Source organism: Anser brachyrhynchus (genome assembly GCF_964034855.1).
Source record: "Anser brachyrhynchus genome assembly, chromosome: 9".
Taxonomy (NCBI): Eukaryota; Metazoa; Chordata; class Aves; order Anseriformes; family Anatidae; genus Anser; species Anser brachyrhynchus.
In genome coordinates, this window is record NC_137703.1 from 1,500,960 (window position 1) to 1,528,022 (window position 27,063).

At 45.8% G+C, this 27,063-nt stretch overlaps 1 protein-coding gene across 1 annotated transcript; it reads left to right on the forward strand.

Moving 5' to 3' along the window:
• The first annotated feature begins 66 nt into the window (after positions 1 to 66).
• Positions 67 to 27,063, forward strand: GMPS (guanine monophosphate synthase). Its single transcript, XM_080604772.1, has 16 exons — positions 67 to 227; positions 3,496 to 3,677; positions 6,965 to 7,079; positions 8,668 to 8,765; positions 9,654 to 9,757; positions 10,711 to 10,904; positions 11,209 to 11,374; positions 12,918 to 13,069; positions 13,693 to 13,866; positions 15,503 to 15,608; positions 16,652 to 16,767; positions 17,276 to 17,401; positions 18,544 to 18,659; positions 20,316 to 20,446; positions 22,135 to 22,307; positions 23,841 to 27,063. Exons 1-16 carry the CDS (start codon positions 201 to 203, stop codon positions 23,940 to 23,942), a joined length of 2,082 nt encoding a protein of 693 aa, XP_080460898.1. The 5' UTR covers positions 67 to 200; the 3' UTR covers positions 23,943 to 27,063.

Below are 27,063 nucleotides of genomic sequence, written 5' to 3' on the forward strand. Positions count from 1 at the left end.
CCCGAGCCCCGCCCCGCCCCCTCCGTTACGCCACGCCGCGCGGCCCCGCCCCTTCCGGCCCCGCCCCGCTGTGGCCCCTCCCCTTCCGGCGGGGCGGGCCGGCCCGGCGCGGCGGTGGCGGTGGGCGCTGCTCGGCGCTGCTCGGCGGCGGCTGCTCCGCGCGGTCCCCCCGGCCCGGCCTCCTTCCCCCCCCCGGCCCCATGGCGCTGTGCAACGGAGACGCCAAGGTCAGTACCGGGCCGGCCGCGGGCCCGCTCGGTGCCGTGGCCGCCGTCCTGCCGCGGGCACATGGTGCGGCCTGCTGGGTGCCCGCCGCTTTGTGCCGCCCGCCCGTGGCGCTGCGGGGCCGGGGCCGGGGCCTCCCGCCGGGCCCGGCCGCGGCAACGAAAGGAGCCCGGCAGCGCCCCGCGGCCCCGGCAGGAGGAGGCCGGGCAGCGTCTGGGGCCTCCCGCCGGCATCCGGGGCGCGGAGGGAGGAGCCGCGGCCCCGCTGCGCCTCTGGGGAAACCCGGCTGCGTCCTGCCGGGCGACCGGGGCGCTACCGTGGAACCGGCCCCGGTATCGGGGGTGCCGGGCTCCGGCGTGTCCTGACCCGGGGGTGCGGTGCCGAGGAGCTCCCCCTGCCCGGCAGCGGGCTGCTGCGGGCCGGCGGGGCGCGGGGCTCGGCTCCTGCCCCTCAGGGAGCTCCAGCCCCTCATCGGGCCTCAGCTCCAGCCCCTCCTCGGGGCTCAGCTCCTGCCCTCCTTGGGGTCTCAGCTCCAGCCCTCCTCGGGCCTCAGCACCTGCCCTTCATTGGGGCGCAGGGCTCAGCTCCAGCCCCTCAGGGAACTCCAGCCCCCCCGCAGGGCTCAGCCCCCCCGCAGGCGCCCCGAGGGGTAAGGCGCGCGGTGGCCTGGCCTGGCCTGGCCGTCCATTACCTCGTAGTGCTTGAGACCAGCAGCCCCTCTTCCTTCTCCCGGTTTCGGAGCGGCCGAGCCGAGAGGCCAGCCGAGGGCAGAGCCGTGCCGTGGCAGCGGGGCTGGAGGCGGTGGCAGGGGTCAGCGCGCTGTGCTGGGGGCCTTGGGTCCGTGCTGCCCTGGGAGCACCGGGGCTGGGGGCACGTCGGGTTGTTGTAGGCGGCGTTGGGTGCGTCAGGCACGGAGGGCAGTAGGAGTCTCTCACGTATGAGATGGTTTCGGGTTTGGCCTTGTGATTTAAATGAGCCGAGTATAGATTTACCCCCCTCGGGGTGTTTAAGGCCTGTCCCACTCTCCCAGGGCAGCAGGTGGGTGCAGCTCTGTGCCGTGCCCAGGTGCCTGAACCACCTTGCAGGCTGTCAAACCAGGCGTGGCAGAAGTTCCCAAAGCCAGCCATTTCTATGGGATTTTTTTGGAAATAGAGCAGGAGAAGAGAAGGGACTCCAGATAAAACCCTACTGAGGGGAAAAAAGAGCTTTTGTCAGAGCCTGGAGCCTCCGCACCAGGCAGAGGGGCTGCAGCCCGGGCTCCCCACGCCCCGTTCCTGGGGGCGTGGGGCTGCCTGGGGCCCTCCTTGTCCCTCTGGCACGCACAGGGTACACAGGCGCAAAGGCTCAACTGCCGCGTCGGCTGCGCGTTCACGGCATCTGCTTGTTGTTTTTTTTGATGTCGTTAAACGGAGTTTCCCTCGTTAAATTTGGATTCAAAGCCTCGGAGCCACGCCTTTAAAGAAATAAAGCCGGATCCTGCCTCGCTCCTTCCTGCCTTCCTGTGATTTATGGTGGTGTTCCTGCCGGGCTCCCTGCGGCCCGGCGCGTCGTGCCGGGGTTCGCTGCCCGCCGAGGGCCGCCTGCGGGTGATGCTGACGGGCGCTGGGCGCGAGCCCCTTTAGTGCCCGGGTTAAGCGGCGGGGATGTGCGCTGGGACGTGCCGCGAGGAGAGCGGGCGGCGGCCTGGGAGTGCCGGGGGGTGGCCGTGGCTCCAGGCCCGGTGAAGGAGCAGTGACCGGGCCGCCCATCGCGTGGTTCTGGTTTTTTTTTTGTTGCGTTGCTCATCTCGCCCCGTCCCTGCGAGGAGATCCGTGCTGCTCCGTTAATGCAGGACTTGCGCTGGGGTTTAGCCCGAACACCTTCAGCACCACCTGAGGAATAAAACCGGCTGTATGACGCTGGCTTCGGAGATCCTTGGGAGGGTGTTAAGGGGCTCCCAGCCAAACTCTGGCGACGAGCTATTACCCGAAGCCTCAGAGAGCCGTCTTTGAGAGCCACGGGCTGATGGAGAAGCGCTCCCGTGGCTGCAGCCCTGTGTGAAGGGGCTTCTCCCCGAGGGCTGCGCGCGAGGGGTGCAAACCCTCGCCCATCGGTGCGGCTGAGCTGGTGCCAACAACAGCTTGGTTTTATTCCTAACCTCGTATTTCTTACCGTAGAACGTAAAGCTACCCCTGCGGAGGCGGCCCCCCTCTCCTTACAGCCCTGCTGTGCTCTGAGGGCGATCCCTGAGGGCAAACGCGCAGAACAACCCTAAGGTGCCATAATAAAAGCCTGAAATGGTTGCGAGCTTCAAAATGTGTTCTGTGGTGGTGTTTGCCAAGGCAAAACCCTTCCCAGTTTTTCCTTCGTCGAGTTACATTGGCAAGGGATCAGCGTAAGTTTGAAGTTCAGGAAAAAACACCCCGAGGCGAGAGGTTTCGTGAGCAGCAGAGTTTTTTCTGCACGAATTTCCTGGTGTCTGACAGCACCGTCGGGTTCACGTCCTTCCCCGAAGATCCATCTCTCAGTGAGGGCATTTCTGTGGAGCGCTGCCTCTCCTCACGAGGTCTCTTCGACGACCGAGAAGCCCGTCCTTGGGTTTTCTCGCCCTTTGCCGGGTGCAGCTGAGGCCGGGCAGCCAGCTCGAATGCGGCAGGGTCGAAGAGAGCCGTCGCTTTGTCCCGCTGCGAACTGCAGCGCAGCCTGCTCGAAGGCTGCGTCCAAAACTCGCTTTAAAAAAATCTTTGTACGAAATATTTCAGCAGGGGCAGTTGTTCTCGGTTTGTCCTGTCCGCGCTCTCCAGGAGGTTGTGTCAGGTGAGAGCTGGGAGGGCGAGGCAGCGCAACGGGGGAAACACGTTGTTGTTCTGGCTTCGCGCTGTCCCGCTCGGAGCAAGAGCCCGCGGGGCGCCGGGCTTTGTGCAGAGCTGCGAGACGGAGGAAGCCGGAGTGGCTGCGGTGGTGAGCGGGGCGTATTGCTGCTTTATGGAAAGCTCTGCCTTAACGAGGGGGAAAAGCTAATGAGCTAATCCGCACCGCGTTTGGTCTTGGGGATGGGAACGTCATGTTTGTGCGAGTGCCTCCTGGGAGGGACGTGCTGCGTGCATGTACCGGCCTTCCTAAACCCGAGGATTCTTCATTTCCAATTTCCTCCGTTAGTCCATATCACCTTAATTAACACGTAGGCACCCTTAGCGAGCTTTGCAGTCGCCGGTCGGTTTGGGAGGCCTGCCGTGAAGCCCGCGGCGTGCCGCGCGTCGCCGCGAGGCGCTGACCGAGCCCTCTTCGCAGCCGGAGAACGCGGGAGGAGAGCTGAAGGACGGGCAGCACCACTACGAGGGAGCCGTCGTCATCCTGGATGCGGGCGCGCAGTACGGGAAAGTCATAGACCGGCGGGTGCGCGAGCTCTTCGTGCAGTCCGAGATCTTCCCCCTGGAGACGCCAGCCTTCGCCATCCGCGAGCAGGGCTTTCGGTAGGTGCCGCCGCTCGCGTCCGCGCCGGGGGACGGGGCCGCGGGGGTGGCGGGCCGATCGCCTGGCTGCCGCCTGCCTTTCGGCGCGGTGCCGCTCACGGCTTGTCTGCAGAAACAGCTGGGTGAAACCCGGGCAGCGGTGTTCCTTTCGTGTGCTCGCTTCGTGCTGCGGTGCTGTAAAATGTCATTTTAATCGTCTTCGTTTACAAATGCGATGTAAGAGGCTGCATTTTTAATATATATATATCTGCAGAAATTGCGATGATCTTGCTGTTTTATCTGTTAACCAGGGCAGCTATTACAGGCACAAAAACAAGTTTTATGAGTTTCTAAAAATGATTTCCTTAGCCTGACGATGAGAAGCTGCCTGTTGAAATAACTGTAACTTGGATATTGGAGAAATTGTGAGAAACGATGCCAAACCATTTCTGGGAAGCAACTGAAAAAACTTAGCTGGAAGTGCCACGCGTTGTGTGCAGCAAGGAAAGGTCTCGCAGTTATGCAGTGCTTTGTACAGTTCTCTTTGGTTTTTTATTTGAAATTTTAAATATTTTTTATATTTTTTATTTTTTATTTACCCTGCTTGCCAGGGTATGCCTCTTTCTTTTTGTGGGGGGAAAATAAATGTATGTTATTGTCAGGTGTTTAATATATTTTAAATAAATAAATACCCTGAAGTCTGCAAATCATCGCAGACCTTACTTGCTAGGTAAGATGCGAGAAGCACGTTGTATGCGTGTTCCTCACTTGTGCCACACAACAGATGCGGCAGCGCTGTGTTGCGGAATCACATTTTCCTAATCAAGGATAATTAGTGAGCCGGTAAACAGTGCAAGTCAGGTGGGAACTTGACTGATCTCTGCGAACAGAGGGGAAGACCCAGGAGCTGCTGCAGCTATCAGCCAGCCGCCCTGCGAAAAGTTTCTTTTAGAAATATTCTAACAAATACGTCCTCGTGTCAGATCTTGTTTGTAATTCTCCAGCAGTCGAGTCTTTGAGAGATGGACGTACCTGGTTACGGCTTTCAGGAGAATTACTGCACCTCCTCTTTGCCGGTTTTGAGGTGTGAATCGTGGCGCTAATGGTGCAGGGCTTTGGGCTTGTGCTGTGCTTCAGTGGGTTCGCAGTGGGAGAGGTTTTCCTCCCGTTCTGTTCAGAACCGAAGACTCCAGCACGATGTGGTCAGACCTGTGCCAAACAATTGCCGTTTAAAATACGGCGAGTGCTCTCCGCTCAGCAGGTCACGTCTCGAGCTTGAGGCAGTGATTTCAGCTTATCAGTCACACAGAGCGGTCAGTAAACTTTGGGTCCCCGCTCTTGGTCAATCATTTGCATGCAGGAGAGCGTGGCGAGCACCGGAGCTGGCCCTTGGGTGCCTTTGTGCAGTGACCGTTGTAAAAACGCGCTCACGGTTTTCCTGCAGCATTTCGATACAGGCTCCAGGTGCCGTGGGGGTGGTCTGGTTTCCGAGTCACAGCGCGTGGCATCGAAGATAAAAGCTGAACAGGCCTGGGAGCTGCCCTCTGGTCCGCGCTAAGGTTTGAGATAGGCGGCGGGATGGAAACCTTTGCTGAACTGTATTTACATCCTGCGTTGGCAGAGCCATCTCCGCAGCTCTCGCAGCTGCAGGGCACTTCCCGGTGTTCCTGGCCGCGGAGGTGTTGTAGGTGCAGGGTGAGGTGGCGTTAGCCTGTGAACCCAGACACGTTTCAGACCTGTGCCATGGATCCTGAGGCTTGGGTAGCAATGAATGCGTTTTGCTGTTGGCGTTTTGATGTGGTTCCTGACGGCCTTTGGTCCATTGCAAGTGGGCTTCCCAAGGCTGGTTTAGGCTGCTCTGGAAGTGGTCGAAGCCAAACCAGAGCCAGGTACGTTCATACCAGAGCACGAAGGTATGTACCAAATTACATGGTGCTGCAATAAGACTTCCAAACCTGCATCCCACACTGCAGTGACTTCTGAGGACAGCTGAGAAGACGCAGGGCGCAGCTTGGGCTGGCTTTCCCCGTTTTCCTCTCGCACCTCCCAATTCATTTTTTTTTTTCTTGCAGTATTCAGATTGGAAAACCTTTGTGTTCTGTGGGATTTTCATTGGCATTTTTCATTTTAAAAAAACTTTAGCCACACCTATAGATTAAATTCATGTTAAGTAGCGCTCTGCACCTGCAGCTCTGGAGCAAATGCTTCACAGAACCACGGCGGGGCTGCGGCTGGGGGCACCTCCGGGTCCCTCTGCCCCAGCAGGGCCACCCAGAGCAGGGCCCAGGGCCACCTCCTGGTGGCTTCTGGAGGTCCCCAAGGAGACCCCATCACCCTGTGGCACCCGCCCGGCACAGAAGCATTGCCTGGGGGCCGGAGGGAGCTCCCGGGCTCCGGAGGGAGCTCACCTCGTGCCCACCGTGTCTTCGTCCCGCAGAGGTGCCGCCGACGCCGTGTGCCACCACGTCTCGACGCAGCGACACCCCCTGCCCGCCTCAGCACAGCCCACTTCTGCTGGCTGAAAATGGAAAAAATGTTTGTGTCAGGGCCCGCGTGGCAAACCCTCCAAATAACGGTAGAAAAAAGGTTTTGTGAGGTGTACTAAATCCCACAGACGTAGCTTCCCTCCCACCCCACGCTGCGTTTCTCGCTGAGGGATGTGATGTCCCCGACGGAGGCAGCGCGGGGACGCTGCTGCCCGGGGCCGAGGCCTCGCCGAGCCTGCTGTAGTGCAGCGCCTGCAAAGCCTCGCGGCCAGCCTGTGCTCTCTCATCCCCTTGTAAAAGGTTTAATTTTCTCTTACAGCTCGCGGTGGTCACTTCCGACATTAACCGCTTGCACGTTTGCCAGTCCCAAGCCCCGGCTCGCGCCATCTCGCAGCGCAGTCGCTGAGAGCTGGGGGCCGTGTTCGCAGCAGCTCCAGAAATTCAGAGATCTCTCTTCTGAACGCAGCTCTCCTCCAGATGGCACGAGCAATGTGAAGTGTATTTATGTCTTAATGCTCTGTGCTTGATACTAGCCATGTTGCTTCCCTCATAGCACTTGGCTAGGAACTTGAGTCATGGTCACATTTTAAGACTGCTTATATTTGACTTTGTTTAAACTGATGAAATACTTCTCTGGTAAACTGCTGTTTCTGCCAGCTATAGCATAGCAAAGCTAAACTATCTGTTAGAATATCTGTATCAGAATCTACCTTAGAATATACAGAGTTATTAAGAGTGTTATAAGTCAATGTCACTGCTCAAATAAAGAGGTTTTAAAGTAAACAGTGCTTTTGAGTTAATTAAATTATTTCTTGTCTGCAGAGCTATAATCATATCCGGAGGACCAAACTCCGTGTATGCAGAAGACGCACCATGGTTCGACCCGGCGATATTTACAATAGGAAAACCGGTTCTTGGGATCTGCTACGGAATGCAGGTGCTGTGCAGAGAGCTGTCTGCCCACTGCTGCCTCATTTCTGACACTAGCTAGAGCTGAACTGCTGCAGGACCTGCTTTTCCAATCTAAGCGCTATGCCACGTATGCAAAAGATATTTTTAAGGTGCTAATTGGTCACTGAGCATACTGGGCATTCCTCTCTTGCTTCTGCCGTATCAACAGCTTTTCTCCCTGTTTTACTGCTCTGAACTGAGTTCCAGACTGCGTTTTTTATCACAATTAATAGACCTTGCAGTCATTAACTAATTCCATCTAGTTGATATTGAAAAATACGTCCCTCATAAACAGAAGTAGTTTTTCCCTTTGGTTTTCAAGTGCAGAATGTTTCTAGCATAGTTCTGAAGAGTGCTTAAAAAAAAAAAAGTACAAAACACCTATTCCTCTTCCAACTTCCTGGTGACCCTGCAGTGATCTAGTAGATCCAAGCCGAGCGAAGAAACAAATTCTCAAGGGGGCGTAGGACAGGTTAGGTGCGTGACTTCTGCGTGTGCATCTTGGTGTTTTTTTTTTTTTTCAAGGTTAGCAATTTACTGGGCCTTCAGAGGTGCTGAATAATGGCTGGAAAAACTCCTTGAGAAAGGCTGGTAATTATGGAAACAATGTTGGCACTCCCTGTTCTAAAGGGAAATGTGTGTTGTATTAAAATGGAAGTGCCTTAAAATGTCAAGCAAATTAAAAACCACGTTAGCTAGCCTAAAGCAGGGGCGTTTCTCAAGGCTGACTTTATGGAAGGAAATCAAATGTGCGTGTTAACACACCACTACTTTTATTATAAAAGAATGGAATCAGTCAAGCACAGCAAGTATAATACCAAACTAGATCTAAATAACTTCTCACAGCAATGAAACAGCGTAGTCGGGTGGTAAAACTAACTTTTTTTTTTAGGTTAGCTCTTATATTTGAAAGGAAAAAAGTCTTTAATTTGAGAATTCTGAAATCTGAAGTGCAGATACCTCATCGTGTTGTTTGAAGTTGGATTTTAGAAAGAAAGAACTTGTTGAGAATTGTACTACTCTGGTATTACAAAGATTAGTAAGAGTCTCTTTGGGCACAAAAATCAGACTGACGTTGCCTTATTCTCCAGAGCTGAGCAGCAAGATTTTGAGAAGTTTAAGCCTACCTGAGCTCTTAACGAAAGGGTAGATAAGACAGGTTTTTGTTCAGCAGCTTAACTATTTTTCTGACCACGGGCATCAGGTACTCAGCTGATTTGCAGGCAACCATTTGTAAGTGCACGTAGATGTACGCTACAGAACAGGCGTTATCTTGCAAATCTCTACTCGTTGTCCACCACGATGGGTTTCTGTAACTCACTGTGGGCAGCAGCAGTCCCTAGCTGTGCCGACAGAAGGCCAGCAAAAGAGAATGAGCCCAATGCAGGACAATGATTTTTGAAAAGAATTCTCATCATTTCGCAAAGTGTGATGTTAGATGAGAATAATCATGGAAAACTAGCTTAGTATGTATCGGCAGGCAAGAGCTGCTGTCAGTTGCAGACAGAGCTATAAAGATTAAAGCAATATCAAATGGTGCCATGCTTCTTCACGTACGCTTCTTGTTTCGGCAGATGATGAATAAGGTATTTGGAGGTACAGTGCACAAGAAGAGTGTTAGAGAAGACGGAGTGTTCAACATTACTCTGGATAACACGTGTTCACTGTTCAGGTACGTGCACATTTTAAGTGATCAAAGCGATATAGGTAATACCGGCCTGGAGATTGGTGCCTGGGCGAGAGGAAGCATGTGTTTAGGAAAATGAAATTGCACCCATGCTCATCGTATAATTTCTAATAATTTCTAACCTTTACAACTGTGACTAAGCAAGTTACGTGTTTAAACAAATACTTACACATAACTTTTCAACTAACTCTAGAAACTTGGGTATGTTTGCTGGAATTATAGTATAAACCCCTTATTTCAAGGTAAAATGTCTCGACTGAGGCACCATAAAGCGTACCGCAGCACAAAAATGTGTTAAGCTCTTGCATCCTTCTTGGTTGTGCATTGCTCTATGTTGGCTGGCACCTACCTAGTTTTTGAAAGGTAAGAGAAAATCTGAAACCATTAGTTTTCCCTACCTTAGGAAGAAATTAGATATCTTGGTAGTTTGTCAATGCCCCTCAGGTTCCTTGCAATAATCATGGTGGTTTATTCATTCCTAGAGGTCTGAGTTTATTAATCTTTTTCCCTCTGCAGCTACTGTAGAACTGCCTAAAGTCCAGGGTGTCCAGAGCTGTCCTGAAGACATTTTGATTCGATAACAAAAAATTTGCTTAAATGAAATAAAAAGCAGGAGTCTACATGTCCTGACTGACTCTAAATGGCTGTGTGTGTCAGAGAGGGGACATTTCAGTGTTGGAGTGTTTTAAAACAACTGCAAGAAAAACATTTGAATTCAGATGAACCACCTCTTGCATGAAGGGTGTATTGTACAGGAACTTAGGGAGGCTTCAGTGAAGGGATCTCGGTTGGAGATGGCTGTTTCTGGTAAGGAAATCCTGCACGTGTTTAAAAAAACGCGTGGCTGATTGGAATGCTTTTACCGTTTCCTAGGGGCCTTCAGAAGGAAGAGCTTGTACTCCTCACTCACGGAGACAGCGTGGATAAAGTAGCTGATGGATTCAAAGTGGTTGCGCAGTCTGGGAACATTATAGCAGGTATTTATTTTATACTGAAATTGTCTTTTGGTAGTCTTTGTTAAAGGAAGGAATTACGTCAGACAGTACCTAATTGGAACCAAATGGGAATAGAATATTTCCATTTTTCAATTGCCAAATAGTTGAATTGTTTTAAACAAGTTCTTGTATGTGTTTGCTTCCATGCTGTGTTGTCATGCTAATAAAGAAAGAAATAGACATGATAGATAGAGTGGTCTTGTTTTGAATTAGTGGTTTAAGGAAAACGTAACTAGATTTTTACAGTTCGTTTATGTTATTTTAAAGTATGCATGTATTGTTTCTCTTCAGAATAAAATACTGCGTTCCCTTCAGATAGGGGAGAGGAAAACATGTACCACAGTGTGTGCAGTGTAAGCGGAGGGGTTTTTTTGCACTGTAATGGTACAAATCAAACATGGTTTAATTATTAAAGCTTGATTAACTCATTATTGAAGTTAGAGAACAATATTTTACATACTGCTCTTAAATCAGATAACTAGAGAAACTAGACAAATCCTGTGTATTATGTAAATTCCCTTTTCAGATTAATTACGTTAGAAGGGCAACTTTTCGACTTCAGAAAGAAAGATCTTCACTTCTTGTACCAGGAGTGTTAGTGTAAAGCTTGGATGGCAAATACCAGATTTTCTGAATTTCTCAATAGATCTGCTAATACAGAAGCAAGCAGATTCCTGCTGCAAATGCTGTCATGTCATTAATCATTTACAGAAAACAAATGAATTGCACATTTTGGTGAATGACTACAGGGAATGACTTCCTAGTGACAACTCTGAAATGTTTCAACTTGCCTTTTTTATTTTAACGTTTTTTGAGGACATGCAGTTTTAAAAGTAAAGCTTAATGGATTTGAAGCAAATGTGTTTTTTTGCTGCGTGGATATGCATTTCACTTCCAATTTTTTTTGCTATCCTCATTTCTTTGCACCAATTAAGGTATAGCGAATGAATCTAAAAAACTGTATGGAGCGCAGTTCCACCCTGAAGTTAGCCTTACAGTGAACGGAAGAATGATCCTGAAGAATTTTCTTTACGATATTGCGGGATGCAGTGGCACCTTCACAGTGGAAAACAGAGAACTTCAGTGCATTCAAGATATCAAAGAGAAAGTGGGTTCATCAAAAGTCCTGGTAAGTAGATCAAGTTGAAGTTGAAAGATTATTTGTAAAAATCTGACAGAAATGCTGACACGGTTAATCTGGGTAACTTGAAAAATGCAGAATTGTCATGATTTGGGTAATACATTAAACAGGTTTGAGAAAGCTTGTACCCATTGCACAATTGGCTCAATATGTTGTTTGACTTCTCATTTTCCTCCAAGTCATTGCTGGGAAATCAGTAGTTTTTCATCCTTGTAACAGTATCTGAATTATTAGTTAACACTTTCCCACTAAACAGCTGAACATTTTTTTTTTTCCTTTTTCTCATCCTTAGGTTTTACTCAGTGGAGGTGTGGACTCGACAGTGTGCACTGCTCTCCTAAACCGAGCTTTAAACCGCGATCAGGTGATAGCTGTACATATAGATAACGGATTTATGCGCAAAAGAGAGAGTCAGTCTGTGGAGGAGGCACTCAAAAAACTTGGTATTCAAGTTAAAGGTACCATAATTTCCTTAAATATCCTTGTTACCCCTAATGATGTGTCTCGTCTCCTAAAATGTACATTTAGTATTCTGTTTCATCGATTTGAATCATCTTTCATGGTTCACAGACTACGTACCAAAGCACGGGTGTTAATCTGGAACAATCTAGGCTATCACGAAACTTCAAACCTAAAACATTAAGCCTAACTCGTGTGGTGGGAGCACACCCTGAACTGACCCATCTCTTCTGTCCCTGGGGTACGGCAGCTGGTGGTGGGCACGGTGGGGCAGCTGGGGCATGCCTCTGCTGCTGATGCTCGGTCGCTGTTCTGCAGGTGGCCAAGCAATCCTCTTCAGCTGCTGCAGAACTCATTTGATTGCAGTTTTCTTCAGTAGCTTGGTTAACAGTCCTCCACTGAGGCTTTACCTCTTGTCCCATATCTCTGCTTTTTAGCACTGTGAGCTCATTTGGGTGATTCAGTGCCGTTAGAGCCAAAAATCCCTTCCCAGGGCTCTTTTTCACTCGCCCAGTTTCTAAATGGGTGCTCTTCAGTTGCTTTTGGAGTACCTCGTTGAGAAGCAGTCTTACGACTTCAAGCACTACATTTGAGAGGGTGGAAGGTGCCTTGTCTTGGCTGATAAGGTTTAGAGTTGTTGGTGCCCAAAGAAGGAGGTCAGAGAAGACATCTTACGTATGGATTGTGCGGATGATGAGAGCTGCTTTCTGCTGTCCAGCTGGTTTGTTTTATAAGCTATAGCTGCCTCTTCCTGGGGCTGTGTGTGAGTGGTGTTGTCTAGTCGTTGCCTCGTGTTTTGGTCAGGAAGCGTGGCTCTAGGTGAGCGATGCGTTCCACTAGGCTGCCAGTGTGAAACAGCGCAGGGAGCTTCCACAGCAGCATCTGGCAGCTTGGCCAGCAAAATCCTGACGCGGCGAAGGACGGAGTTTGTTCTGCACGCATCAATACAGGATCCTTTTTTGTTGTTTTGTTTCAGTGAAAAGCTAGGCCTTATTCTTGCGTTCTCCAAACAGATAAATCTGGGTGCTGGCGGGCTGCCAGAGTGACACACGAAGGGAATCCCTTTACTGGAAATGCTCCTTCTGGAGGTCGTGGAGTTCAGTGCTGGTAAAAGATGCCAGAGAGCCTCCTAGCTGATCTCTGCGTTGAGAGCCTCTCTAAATAAAGAGGGATAATGTACCGTGAGGAAATAGCGTATCATTTAATTTCAGTTGCAGAAAGGCCTTGGGGAAATAACTATCCTGTAACTATTTAAATAAAGCACCTATCTAAGAGGGGAAACAAGAACTGAACTCTCATCCTGTTGCCTAGCCTCATAATAAGAAAAAATTGCCCTCTAGAGTATGTTAATAAAAGAAATAAAATACTTTTGTAGCAGTTAATTGTTGAGGTATCAAAGAGGCCTATTTAATGCAAACAATAGTTAAATGACGGAAACGGGTTTGTTGTTTTTTTTTTTAAACAGTAGTGATTCTTATTTTTAGCAATCTTACGTACAAATCTTTATTGATTTTGGCAACAAATTCCCGTAATTTCATGCAGTGGTGAATGCAGCTCATTCGTTCTATAACGGTACAACAACTCTGCCAATCTCTGATGAAGACAGAACTCCACGTAAAAGAATTAGCAAGACCTTAAATATGACTACAAGTCCTGAAGAAAAAAGAAAAATTATCGGTGACACCTTTGTTAAGGTAATGTTTATAATTATTATTATTTATTTTTTAATGATTTCTAGATACATTTTTTACCTCAGACTATTTCATCCTAAAGCTCTGTGCACTCAGTGGCATCAATGGTCATACAAGTTGTAGGTGACCTAAGATGTTAGTGCTTTACCCTGAGCCTGAAATTTTTGTCAGTCAGTGAGTGGTTATAACATGAGTAACAAACACTGCACTAGACCCACCATCATCTTTAGGTATAGTATACTGGTGGGCTATTTGTTTCTGTGGCGTTAACATAAATGTACTGATTCTTCACCAAACGGGTAAGTAACTCGAATTTGGGCACACTTCTGTTGTTTCGCCATTTTTCATGTCAGCTATCAGTACTGGTGATGCAGGGAGAATATAATGCTTAACGAGCACTGGCGTTCCTGTGCTCTGAAGATACTCTTTCCATTTGCTATTTAAAAAAAAATAGAAGCATGGGTTTAGGGGTGAATTGGAGCAGTAAGCTACCGTCATGGTTAGTCTTTGTGTTTATTGTTCCTGTTTCTGCAGCTCAGTAGCATTGTCAGGGGCAATCTATTTAGACCTTTGATAACTGAAAAGTAGATCAAAACTCCTCTCTTTTTCTTCTGTACATCTTACAGATTGCCAATGAAGTTATCGGAGAAATGAATCTGAAACCTGAAGAGGTGTTTCTTGCTCAGGGTACCCTCAGACCTGATCTCATTGAAAGTGCTTCCCTTGTTGCAAGTGGCAAAGCTGAAGTCATCAAAACTCATCATAATGACACAGAGCTGATTCGGAAGTTAAGAGAGGAGGTAAATGAAAACGAGGATACTGGTGTTTCCTTCTGGTTCTCACAGATAGGAAGTTGATTACCAAAAATGTGCTGGAAAGTTTTGCTGGTATAGCTGGCCCATGTTGATGTGGCCCCATAACTGTGAGGTTGTTTAGGTTCTATTCTAGTATGTTGTAATTCATTACGCCTCTTTCTCGTTGCTACATTCTCACAGTAGTCAGAATTCTTTCAGTATTGTCCAGCATTGGATACTGGGGAAAATATCAACAGATTGAGTGTGGATTCCTTCCGTGTGAGCAATGCTGTTCACAGTGGCAAGCTGAAAACTTTCTCCTTGCTCTTTTGTGTTTTTAACACTCAAAACAAACCTATGTCTCAGTAAGGAAGCAAAACCACTACCAAATGCAGAACAGTACTTAAAGGCTTTTCAGACAATTTTAGTCTGATTCAGCTGGAGTTCATGATGCAGTGGATCACTTACTCTTCCCTTTGTATCCTGTTCAGAGCATCAGTCATTAGGGAACCTTTTGTAATGGCATGGACAGCCCAGGTCAAGCACCTTAGGGATTTAAGCAACAGCAATGAGGATGCTTTAGTGAAATGATTATCAGCTCCAGTTGAAATTCTCCTCTTGAACTTCTTGGTAGCGTTCAGCACGACAGGCCTGGAATTCTCCTCCCTTGAGAAAGAATGAGAACAACGCATTTAAGTGAGGTGAAAGCTAGGGATGGCTCTTTCAGGTGCCTACAGGGATCAGCTTTCTGTTCTTAGGCAACTTCTGCATCAAGTCACCGGTAGCCTGGTCAGCTCTCTGCCAGCAGTATGCTGGTGGTGCACAATCTGTTTACCAGTTGTCAATTTAAGAACCCACAAATCTTTCTGAAATGGCTCGCGTGTGCACCTGTGGATAAAGATGAGGAATTTGCAGACAGTACAAACACAGGAGATTGAACTGGTGACAGAGGGCAGTCTGAAGATGTGCAGCCCAAGCCTTTCTGATTGTATTCACGGTGGATTAGCGTAGTCCAAAGTCCAGAAAAGCTTTTTGAATACATTTCTCATGCAGCAGTCTTAAATATGAGCATATAAAGCAAGCGTAGGAGACTGCACCATTTTGCCTTTTCTGGCATTAGAATGGTGAAGGCTCTAGCTATTATAAAATACTCTAAGAAAGAACCAACACGTGAGACATCGCATAGCAACCCTGCTGGAAGTTGCTCTGTTACTTGTAAGTGCTACGTAAGTGACCAGTCACAGGAGACAGTTACCTTGAATGATCCACACCTCCGATATTCATCGCTCTACGAAGTGTTTTCAAGGCTTTTAAGAGTGGTTTGAACATCTGGTCAAGAGAAGAATAGTCTGAATTTCTGAGGACAGTCAGAACCAGATTGGCCTACAGGTGTATTTGCGCTGATTGAGCCATTGATAGTTTTGGCACACACTTAAACTTTCCTGTCTAATCCCCTCTCCTGTAACTGTTCTACAAAGCCTACATTCACATGAACTTTCCTTTCCAGTGTTTATGTAAGTGTTGGCAGCTGATGCTGTGAAAAGCAGGCCAATTTGACTGCCGTTACCTAAACATTTGAGGCTTTTTGTTTAAATATGTGAGCTAGAGTGTAAATCACTCTCTTTTTTTTGTTTTGTTTTAGGGTAAAGTAATAGAACCACTGAAAGACTTTCACAAAGATGAAGTACGAGTGCTGGGAAGGGAGCTTGGTCTTCCCGAGGAGCTGGTTTCAAGGCATCCCTTCCCAGGTATGAGAGTCCGTACTACTTAGTGAAAGGCTACGGGTGGCCTCAGTACTGTTTAGAAGATGTTTAACCTGCAGAATAAATTTATGTTGGAGCATAAAACTTACCTCTAAACATAGAACGAAACTGATGGATTTACTGAGGTTTTTACTTAAGCAGGATCTTTTTCCAGGAAAAGTGTTTGAGAGCAGCCTTATTATGTATAGTGATTAAAAGAAAAGATTTATAATTGAGTTCTTATAGCTGTATTTGTTTCTTTTTAGTTGTATAAGCCAAAGCAAGAATTATCAGTGAAGTGCAGCTGAATGCTGTCTAAGCTGTCAAATGTGTCTTACTTGAAATAATGGCCAATGGCTGCCTGCCTTTCTAAGGGGCAGTTGCTGTTTTGAAAACGATTGCATGGAGAATAACAGCAACAGTTCTCGACCAGAAAGCATCAAAGTATATAATAAAACAAAGTCCACATCCTTTTAAGAGGGGTATGCTTTTCTTTTCGTGTTTTTTAAAATAGTCCTGCAGGGCGTGTAGTAGTCACTGGCAGAGTGCATAGGCTATCCTGCTAATGCACCAGCATCGCATGACATTAAAGAAACTGTATTCAGGCATTTCCAGCAAATTACATTTACTTTTGGATCAAGTAGTTAAAAGGTTGAATAGCCTACAGGGGTCTTTAAAACAGTGGAGACTCAACTATGTTATAGCCAACTCTCATCCAAGCTGCCTAGCAAAGGGAAGGAAGAGGTTCCCGTTTGCTTTAGCTTGCTACCCACCACGCTTTGTCACCACTAACTGCTGCTTTACACCAACAGCCAATTTAAAGTGTAGGTAAATAATGCTTAACTATATTGATCAGAAATACCGTTCCAGAATAAACTGCTTGCTTATGGTTCTGGTTTGTTTTGTAGGGTAAGACAATTTAAGTGTAGGTATGATGGCAAGCGATACTGTACTTGATGACTGACCTGATGGTCCAGATGCTGTTACCTTTTTAGATTAAAGTCAGTTTTCGTGTTATTTAGCATAGTTTTTTCAACTTTACACTGCAGGTCCTGGTCTGGCAATCAGAGTGATATGTGCTGAGGAACCTTACGTGTGCAAAGACTTCCCTGAAACAAACAACATTTTGAAAATAGTTGCAGATTTTTCTGCAAGTGTTAAGAAGGTAACAAAACTGCTCAATTCTAGTATATATATAGAAGTAGGATTATTATTCCGTAGTGCACTGCTGTAAGGTTTAAGGTTCTGAAAGTTAAAAACTACTTATTTGTGCGCTTTGGGAATAATGCATTCCAGAACTCTGTTGAAGAAACACTGAAGGGGAATGCTTACAGATGCTTTTTCTTTAAAACATGTCGGATTGCAGTGTTCCGTAACATGATACTGCTTTGTTCTGTATCTGAAGTAGACCACAAGCGTGAGAAGTATAGCTTTGAGAAAGAATAAACATAGAAAAAGAGCTTCACGTATGGCCTTGAAGAGCTTCAGCTTAAAATATGTGCAATTGCTTTCACTAAAAAATTGTTGGTGAATGAAAGGTGTCTTGTAAACAGTTCCAAGGGCTAAATGTGGACTAATTTTAGGCAGCTACTTAATTTTATTTGCACTGTTTAAGTTCTGTTTGAGCGTTTGAGGGCTTTAGTTAAAAGTTATTTTTCTGCATCACTGCACAGCCACATACTTTGTTGCAAAGGGTCAAAGCATGTACAACTGAAGAAGACCAGGAGAAGCTGATGCAGATCACAAGCCTACATTCACTGAATGCCTTCTTGTTACCCATCAAAACCGTGGGAGTGCAGGTAAATTAATTCATTCTAGGGATATTCTTAAAGCTGCTTCCTAGCAGCATGGTAGACTGCTGTGAAGCCTCAGAATTGCTGCTGTAAGGTTAAAAAGAAAGGGCTTGACTCTGTAAAATAAATGTCAAAAGAAGGTGATGCCTGTGTCGTCATTATTTGTCAGTGCTGGTAGTGCACAGATGTCAAGAGATCTGAAGAGACACATGGGTAAATGCCAAGTATGGTATTTGAGGATGTCGTTACTGTTGAATAACATTGGTCACTTATCATAGACAGTTTCTTCAGGCAGTTCATAATCTTGTAGACCTCTGCCATAATCCTGTTGCCTCCTTCAAGGCTGAGGAGTCCTAGATTAAGTTGGTCAAAAAAAAAAAAAAGGCAGCTTTCTACATTTGAACATGCTTGTTGCCCTTTCTTTAATTTTTTTTGATTATATGGTATTCTTACCCCTGAGAGGAAAGGAACCAGATCAAAGCAAACTCCAGGATATGGGAACACTTGAATCTGTATGGTAGCATAGTGTTTTATTCCATCTCACTCCTTTGCCAGTGCCATGGGAGTTTTTGTGGGTGGTCCTTTGTATTCAGCTTGTATTTCTGTCACTAAATGCTGAGCTGGCATTCTCATGGAAGTGCTTATAATAGCTTGGAGAATTTCTTTACTCAGTGATCATAGCTGTCAGGTGTCTTTTTTGCATTATCAGTATTGTATTACAACTTCTATTATCAGCTGCTTAATCTTGCGTCTTTTCTGTAACTCCTTGCAGTCAGCTTCTGTCACTCTTTCAAACAGCAATATCACCAGCAGATTTCTGCACTTTGTCGCTGGCCTTCCCCAGATGGTGCCCTCAAAATACCAATATGCAACCAATCCCTGTGGTCTGACCACCTTAGCTGAATCTTTCCATTCTGAAAACTTTCCTTTCGTGTGCTTGTGTCAGCTGATGAGAGGTCTGCCTTACTCTGATTTTTTCTGACTTATTTGGTGTCTCTGAGCATACTGATTTCAGCAGCTCAGTGTCTGCTGAACGTTGACACGAAGTATGGTCCTGTAACTCACAGGATGAATGGGGAAGGTAGTGTGAACTATTTTGGCAGTGAAGTTCATGTTCAATTACATATATATATATTTTTAATTTATAGGGTGACTGTCGCTCATATAGCTATGTCTGTGGGATCTCTAGTAAAGATGTTCCACACTGGGAGTCTCTTATGTTTCTTGCCAGACTCATACCACGCATGTGCCACAACATAAACAGGTAAGTGTTCGCTGTTCAGAATTGAACTGTCTTTATTTCTGATCTACTTAAAATATTGAAGCTTAGCACTCACAAGCACTCTCCTATTTAATCTATGGTATAACTTGTGCACATAGTATGTGTATTATGTGGAGGTTACACATGCACAGTCAGTCCAAGCTTAGGTTTATTTCTGGAATTACTAACGTGACAGATCTGAAAGTTTAGCTCCTCATTTTAAGCACTTGATTAGACAACTTCTGATATAACTTAGGCAGAATCTTTTTTGAAAGATGCCGAGCCTGTTGATGAGCTGTGATATCATGCGGCATCTTGCTTTGTGTCAAAAAGGGAATTTACATAGGACTGTCAGCTCCAGCGGTATAAGGAAAAGCTCCAAAGCTGGGCAGTTTAATCTTAATTGATGTTTCTTGTGAATATGCATTTTCTTCTGAAGTTGCCTAGAGATTAAGTCAGTTCTGGAGAATGTAAATCCTCCTGGCCCAGCTGTAGACTTTCTGACAAAACTGTTTATAATTGCTTACAGCAAAACTTAATTTTGTCACGTAAGTGACACCTGCTGAAAGAGCTGCTGTTCTTGGGGTGAGACCTTCAATTGGAAGAAACTTTTTAAACTATGTGCAGAGGGAACAAAAGAAGGCATGAAATCAGGATTGCGTGTGCAATTTAAAAGTTCGTGCTGCATTTACGGCATCGCTGTCGTCTTTAAGCTCCTTTTGGATTTAATACTCCCCTCCTGAATATACCACTTCCCTGGCACTTCTGCTGTATCAGGGTGTGTTTCTCAGGTTTTTTTGTTGGTGTTGATAGAGACATTGAAGGGAGCTGGGAAAGCTGGCAGTTTGAGGAGTGCGCTGAAATACTTGGGCTCCTGCCCAATTATGCTTGCAGGCTTTATACTACAAACAAAAATCTGGAATGTGAGGTTTGAATATTTTCCTGCTTTGGATTTTAGACGAGTGTTCTTGGTTTGTATCTACAGACTCAAATAACTTGTGTGAATGCATCATGGTAAATCCTTTTGTGAGGCCAGTCGGTCAGTGTTGTACTTTGCTTTTTGTTCGTGAATGTATGAAACAGACTAAAAAAATCAAGTTGATGTGACTGGCTTGAATTCAGAAGATAATTTAACAGATGTAGTGACACAGATTTGTGAACAACGGTGTTAGTGCCCTGTGATGAAAACACAGCTATTCCTTAACAAATAAGGTTTACTGTTCAATGATGTGGCTTTGGTGGTTTCCTCGTAGGGCAGAAGATAGAAATTGTAAGTACTTAAGTAGCTTTCTTAGCATAATCTTAACTTTTACTGACATCAGAGTAAAACTGAAAAAACATCTGCGATACCACCGAGTTAATATTTCAAGAGAATAATCCTCTGAAAAACTGAATAAGTAACAGTGGGGCTATTGCCAGGCTCTAGCAAACCAAAATAAATTAGTACATTTGACTTGCATAGCTAGTACTCGTGTTTATAGAACATATCCATTAAGTTATATTAAGTTCTAGCTAGTGGCTAAGGAGCAAAATCAAATATTCAGCTTTTTTTTCAGGTTTCATTATCTTTTCTGCAATACTAACGCTGTAGTCTTCAAGCAATCTGTTTCGTTCCACTTAAACAAAACGTGTTTTCCTACCATCTGGCTTGTTTTTCAGGGTTGTGTATGTGTTCGGTCCACCAGTCAAAGAGCCTCCCACCGATGTCACACCCACGTTTCTGACAACAGGAGTCCTCAGCACTTTACGTCAAGCTGATTTTGAGGCTCACAATATTCTCAGGGAGTCTGGTAGGTATTTTGCTTAGTCCCATGAATTAGACTATTGTTTCAAGATCCTTCCCACTGCGGCTGGAGGTAAACTTTCTCACAGCCGGGTATTGCCTCCTCCTGATCTGCTTCCAGTTCTCCCACACAGGACTCTCTCTCAGTGTCTAGGTATTGTCTTCTCCTGGTAAGGGCGGAGGTTTGCCTCTGAAACCTTGCACAGCTCAGAGGTGTGATACTTGACTGCAGCGTAAACTTCTGCAAAAACCACTGCTAGCCACCAGAAGGTCAACCAAACACCAAAGCAAAGAAAGTCAACCAAATAGTCAAGCAGACACTTCTCCTTGCTGATGATCGCAGTCATCAGTATTTGTATGAAGTAAATGAACCAGGTAAAGACACTTGGCATGGTTTCAAAACCGTGCTTTTATGTGGAAAGAAGAGACCAAATACTAAGTCCTTAATGGTGGTGGTGCAAACTACCTGTGCTGAAGTGGTTTCATGTTTTTTAATTTAAATCAAATACTGTATTTGTAAATCCAACCACCTGAGGCTAGTAGATGGTGTATTTTAAAACCCTTAACATCCAGGGACCATTCAATTCCTTTCGGAATGTGACAGGCCGATTCTAGGAATGTAGGAGTTCTGAGGTTCGGGTTCGTTTTTTGTTTTCTTTTTACTTAATAACAGCTGAAGATGTGATACGCATGGGGAACAGTTCATCAAAAGCGTATATTTTGTAAAATCAAGTTACAAAGGATATCTTTTTTGAAAATACCTATTCTGTTTGCAAGGCTCTCTTACCGTAATTTGTACACAAACAGCCTCAAAATGCTTATGATAGTGCTGTCAGTCACGTCTGTAAAATCAGAGATTTGTCTCACTACCTTTTGGTGATGCTTGGCTTTGAGTGAGTCAGTCCGCACAGTACGACTTGGGTTATCATGGAGTGAAAAGAATCCTCGTGCTGACAGGTCAAGCTGATGCACGCAGAGTTGTGAGGCCCCGTGTCAGCGTCAGAGTGGCTTGGCACTTTGCCACGCACCCGAATCTCAAACCTCTAGGTAATTTCAACAGCGAAATCTGGGGTTCTGTGTACTGGCTTTCAGAAGGACGTATTAAAGCAAACAACAAAAAGATCATCCGGAGTTACCAGCAACAGAGAAAATTAAACACTTTCTTTTAAATATGTCAAAGACATCAAAATACTTTCTCTGGAAGTTACAGTGGGAATTGCTAACTGTTAAAGCACTCCCCGTGGCAGTTGCTCTTGTCTTGGTTTCACTGATGAAGACTGAAAGTTTCTCAAAAGATACATTTTTTATGTGAATGACTGTTTGTTGGGCTTGATGTGGGAATAGCTGGAATTGCATGCTTATGCTGTGCTGGAAGGAAAGTAGATCCTGAATTGCAACCACGGTCAATTACGGGGTTAACAGAGATTGTCTCATTTTGTTCTGCATGCCTGCAAACCCTGAAGATTATTCCAAGTGGCAATTCAGTGTATACACCACTAATTACATAATTGGATAATCAGTGGGATCTTCTGAGGCGTGGTAGTGAAAAAATCTTAGAACTACAGTGGATCTTTCTGTGTTACTGGAGCTCATAGTATAGCATTTAGGTACCTGTAGGGAAGCGCGGTAGAACTTCTATCATGTTTGTGGTTTTTAAACCAAAATAAAGCACTTTGTACTGATATTTTTCTGAAGGTTACGCCGGAAAAATTAGCCAGATGCCAATAATATTGACACCGTTGCATTTTGATCGAGACCCCCTACAGAAACAACCTTCTTGTCAACGATCCGTGGTTATCCGAACTTTTATCACGAGCGACTTCATGACTGGTATTGCAGCAACTCCTGGTAATGAGATTCCAGAAGAGGTAATACCAATACGGCTGTTCAAGTTCCTTTTCAAAACGATCTGGTGCTGTAGGTGACTTGTTTCGCCTTTCTTCTCCTTTTCTTGACTGCTTGCCTTGATTTTGATTCTGCTGGGAGAGGATGTCGTTTTTGCTAGTGTTGGTTAGGAAAGGTGTGGTGGTGTTCTGGGAAGAGCTAACAAAGTGAGAAGCTGACAGTGGTTTGCGGTGGAAGTGACAATCTGACTTTCAGGCTTTCCGGCACAGCTCAGCCAAAATACCATTATTTCAAAAAAGAAAGGCTACCCCAAACATTCCTGAGATTTTGAAGTGTTTATTCGCATTAGGGATTGGAAATGTCCTGACTTCTGGAATTGCCCTTGATGCCTGCTTTAGCTTTTATTGAAACCTGCTGCTTCGCATCTCAAAGCCTGCTGTTTCCAGTTTAGGTTGCTGAAAGAAATCGAGTTTCAGACGCTTTTTCTTGGAAACTTTATCGATATCCAGTTTCAAGTACTTTGGGTCTGTTGGTGTGCAGCGTAGGTGAAGAACAGAACTGACTTTTTTTAACATCCTTGCAGAGCAGATAAGGCATTGTGTTGTAGCTGTATGCAACTTAAGCCTCTCCTTCAAGGCACCCGATCCATTTAAAAGGAAATAGTTCAAGATGAAGTTATGTGATCCATTATGGAGTTAGGATTCACTTGATCTGTCAGTTTATACAAAATACATCTAACATGTAAAACAATCACTGTAAGGCAAGGTGAGATTGTGGTAAGAAAATAACAGGGGTTGTGGAAGTTACATGCATTGATGAAGGAAATCATATTTGATCATTTTTTTTTCCTCATGGAGAGCAATGCATTGTTTAATTTTTGCTTACAGTGCAAAGCAGCGCGCCGTGTAACTGCCGTTGTTGAGAACTGGGTGGAGTTCATGGAAGCCAAACGTCTTTTGTTAAGGATCACTAAATGTGCGGGTTCCAAACCCTTCTAGAATACTTTTGCTGACAGCAATCAACTGTGTGCTCTGGAGAACAACCATCAGTGGAAACTCTTTCCGATAGATGCTTCTTCCTGATATTTTTTAACTTTAGAGCTCCCTTTTTTGTTTTAAAAGTTCATCATTGCACTCAGGCTGCTGCTTTGGTGGGTCAGCTGGAGACGGTGGTCTGACAAATGCCTGAAAATGGTTGATAGCAAAATCCAGCAGTATATAGTAACATACAACTTCCAAGAAATCATTTGGAAGCTGAAGAGCTGCTACCTTAAGGGGAGCGTATTGTGTTTGGTGCTGGTTGATTACCTGTGCCAGAAATCAGCAAGTTCTGAACGTGGCTGCAGATACCATGAAGCTAGAGGTTTCCTTTGAATTGTTTTCATTTCTTAACTGGTGGTAATATTCTAATGGCTGCTACAGGCTTTTTCTCTCCTGTTCATAGCAAAATTAGTATGAACAAAGTTTTCCTTTTTCGTCTTTTGTAGGATAGTCTTCATCAGGTCTGCGTTACGTGTTTTTTTCTGATTTTTTTTTTCTTTTTTTCCGCCACAATAGGTTGTGTTAAAAATGGTTGTGGAGATAAAGAAGATTCCTGGCATTTCTCGGGTGATGTATGACTTGACATCAAAACCACCAGGAACTACAGAGTGGGAGTAATTAACTTTTTTTATTGAAGTACTGTGTGCAGTCTAAACCATATCAGAAACCATTCCCAGTGTTGACATGCAGTACTGTGAAAGAGTGACTGGAGCTGCTGCATCCCATCTGACTCCTCTCCTGGAGCGTAAATCTGCAGTTAAGAGCTGTGTGGGAATAACTGAGCGGGGCTGAGGATTTGTACGGGTAAATGATCATGGCAGCGTTGCCTGTGCGCAGACAGATTCCTATCGCTTTGGCCTTTGTCTTACTGTTCCTTCGCGTTCCCATGTGGTTTATTGTAACTGTCATTTCAACGTCTCTTTGTTTTTGTACACTGTGTAAAAAGAGACAGTTTATTTACTTCTACCAAAAGCATTGTTACAGCCTAAAAATGTAAAAAGAATACTTTGTGACCAACTGCTTTTGAACAGATTTATTATAAATAAATATTTTGCCAAATGGAGTAGTGGGTACTGTCGAGTTGTGGAATTAATGTGTATCTGTTGTGTACTGTTAAGCCTGTTCTATATTGTTTGACGTATTAGCCCATGGCAATAATGTTGAGTTCCGAAAGAGCAATGCTGAAATGCGATGAAATTACTTTCTGCCTGTCTGTCTGTCCTCGCTCCCTCGTGCATCACTTGCTAGGTGTCTTGGTTGGTAACAGGCGTGTGTAGGCTGACTGATCTCCGCCGTACGCGTCCTGCACGCGTGTGCGTAAAGTCGCAGAGCGTGAGGTATCCTGTGTGCTTCTGGGGACTCTGATAGGAGAGTAAAAGTAGCGAGAGTGCAGTTGTAAAAGCTGTGGCACCAGAGCTCCTGGACATGCAAATCCTGTTTCTGTTCTCCAGTGCTTATGCAACAGTCCCCTCACAGCCTGCTGCCGATGTGCTTGCGTTATACGTGATGACAGTTTATTTTCTACACTTTTGCTTTTACGGGATTTTTTTTTTGTATGTATTGTACTTAGCTTGATTTTCAAATCCTGGTAGTCATTAGTGTGCAGTCACAGTACTGGAGGTGACATACCCGGTCGATGTAGGTTCCTTCCATCCGTGTATTCTGCTGTTTATGTAGTTAAGCAATAATTTGAGAGATGGTTACTTTGGACACCTGTGCTTTTCTGGTATATCGAGGCGAAGCTACTTCCATCCACCTAAGAATGTTGAGCACGTCCTGCAGCTGCTGTCTGTGGAGGTGCAGTTTGTGTCGCAGCTCTGCCCTGAGCAGCTTTCTGGGGACCTCCGCCAGTGGAACTGCTCCTGCGTACCCAGGATCGTCCCTTTTACCCCCCGCTTCTTGAACAGTTGCCTTTCCTTCAGCTGTTCAATAACATGGGGTATTTCGTGGCTGTAGCTGCTTGTATTTCCCCTTGTATAGATTTGTGAACTGGAATAACAGTTGCCGGTGTTTGTTCTGTATTCTTTTGTTCGCACATGTTTTCCTATGGTTTTTACATTTACCGCCTACACATAATGGAAATTTAATTTCTGCTTATCGGATATGGCTAATTTGTGCAAACGTATTATTTTTGCCTGTATTATTGAGAGATTGCTTTTCGCTGGGGGGAGGAGGTGGCGTGTCCCAGCCCCTCTGCTCCGTGAAGCCACTTCTGCCGCACGGCTGCAGGGCAGCGCAGCAGCCCGGCGGTGGGTGCGCGTATCCCGGGCTCCGGAGAGCTGCCTGCCGGCCACGGCTCTGCCCCGGCAGCGTCTGTAGCGTCTGGATCTCAGCTGCCTTGTTTCTAAAATGGGGCAGCAGTTGTCACCCATGTCCACCATGACCTCTCTGAGCTCTTTGATGAGCTTTTTGCTATGTAAATGGAGCGTTGTTAATACACCACCTTTTCTTACTGTAAAAGCTGTCGGTCAAAGCCCCTGTAAATGCAGTGTTTGCTTTGGCAGAATCCATTATTCCAGCGTGGGTTCTGTTGAAAGCAAACTTTTTATATGTATCTCATTTCAAAAGAAGCCTCCTTAATGAAATCATGGCCTTATAGTGCATTTTAATTTTTCATCAGAAAAAGCTGAGGATAGTTGTTCTCATTATTGTGTTGGTATGTCGTACGTAAATGGTGCAATGATGAGAAATAAATCCCGGTGTGATGCAGAAACACTTCAGCCTTTCAGTGCTGTAGCAGTTGTGGCTTTTTGTAAGTAGGCTCGCTCTCGCTGCTGCTGCCGCTGCCACGTTGCCGGTTACCTTGACAGCAAATAGGGAAAACAGAAGGAATTGCTAAAAAATAATGCAGGAGAATATAGAGCACCTCTGAAACCCCAAACTTCCTCAGTTCTGAGTGAGACGCTTCTAGTTTATCCCCGTGTAAATAAATACGCGGTGTAGAGCCCCATAGTTGTGGTGCAGCTGGCAAGCACACGTGGGTAGCGATGGCCATGTCCGTGTGTCGGGGCTGGACCCCCAGGCCCCCCGACTGCACGCCTCCAGCGCGCCGGGGCTGAAAGCTGTCGGCTGCACGCCGCGTGCTTGTCGGTCCTTTGGGTCGCACCTTAACTACGGGTGTGCCGCGTAGCTCCATCCTGTGTGGCATACGCTTCCAACATCTAATCACGTTGGTTGCTTTCATGTCTAATGAAATGGAGCGTGGCAGCAATTCCTGTACTCCTTAGGAACCTACTTTTTTGTTGTTTTTTTTTTTTTTTTTGAAGCCAGAAGGCTGAATATTGAAATGTTTAGGCATAAACTGTTGCACTATAAACAAAATGTCTTACTGAAATGGGATTTGTGATCTTGCCCCTGTTGACACCTGTGCCATGCGTTTTGGAAGCAGCGGGTTGTTCTTAGGAAGGTCGGTGGTGTTATCCCAGCGGTTCTTGAGTGTTTTATGGAATCCGTGTGTATAGGACAGCCAGACGTGGAGAGAGACATAAATGCTTGGTTCACTTTCTTAAAAGAAAAAAGAAAAACCACCTATATTTAGCACATAGTTTACAGACTAATAACCGTAGCTGCCCTGTACAGTTGTTCACCTCAAGTCTTCAGTAAAACATGTCAGCAGTTAGAGGAATTTGTATTGGGGGCATTCCCCGTCATTCTCAATTTTTAACATTTTTCTGCTTGTGAAATGATAAAGTACTGTGAGCCTTAATTTTTATCCACAAATAAAAATATTATGTTTGAA

What these genes read in the sequence shown, in the direction of transcription:
- GMPS (XM_080604772.1), top strand. Translation starts at nt 201, where the DNA reads ATGGCGCTGTGCAACGGAGACGCCAAG. An exon ending in GTCTGGGAACATTATAGCAG is followed by an intron (nt 9,758 to 10,710) that starts GTATTTATTTTA and finishes GCACCAATTAAG; the next exon opens with GTATAGCGAATGAATCTAAA. An exon ending in CAATATTCTCAGGGAGTCTG is followed by an intron (nt 20,447 to 22,134) that starts GTAGGTATTTTG and finishes ATTTTTCTGAAG; the next exon opens with GTTACGCCGGAAAAATTAGC.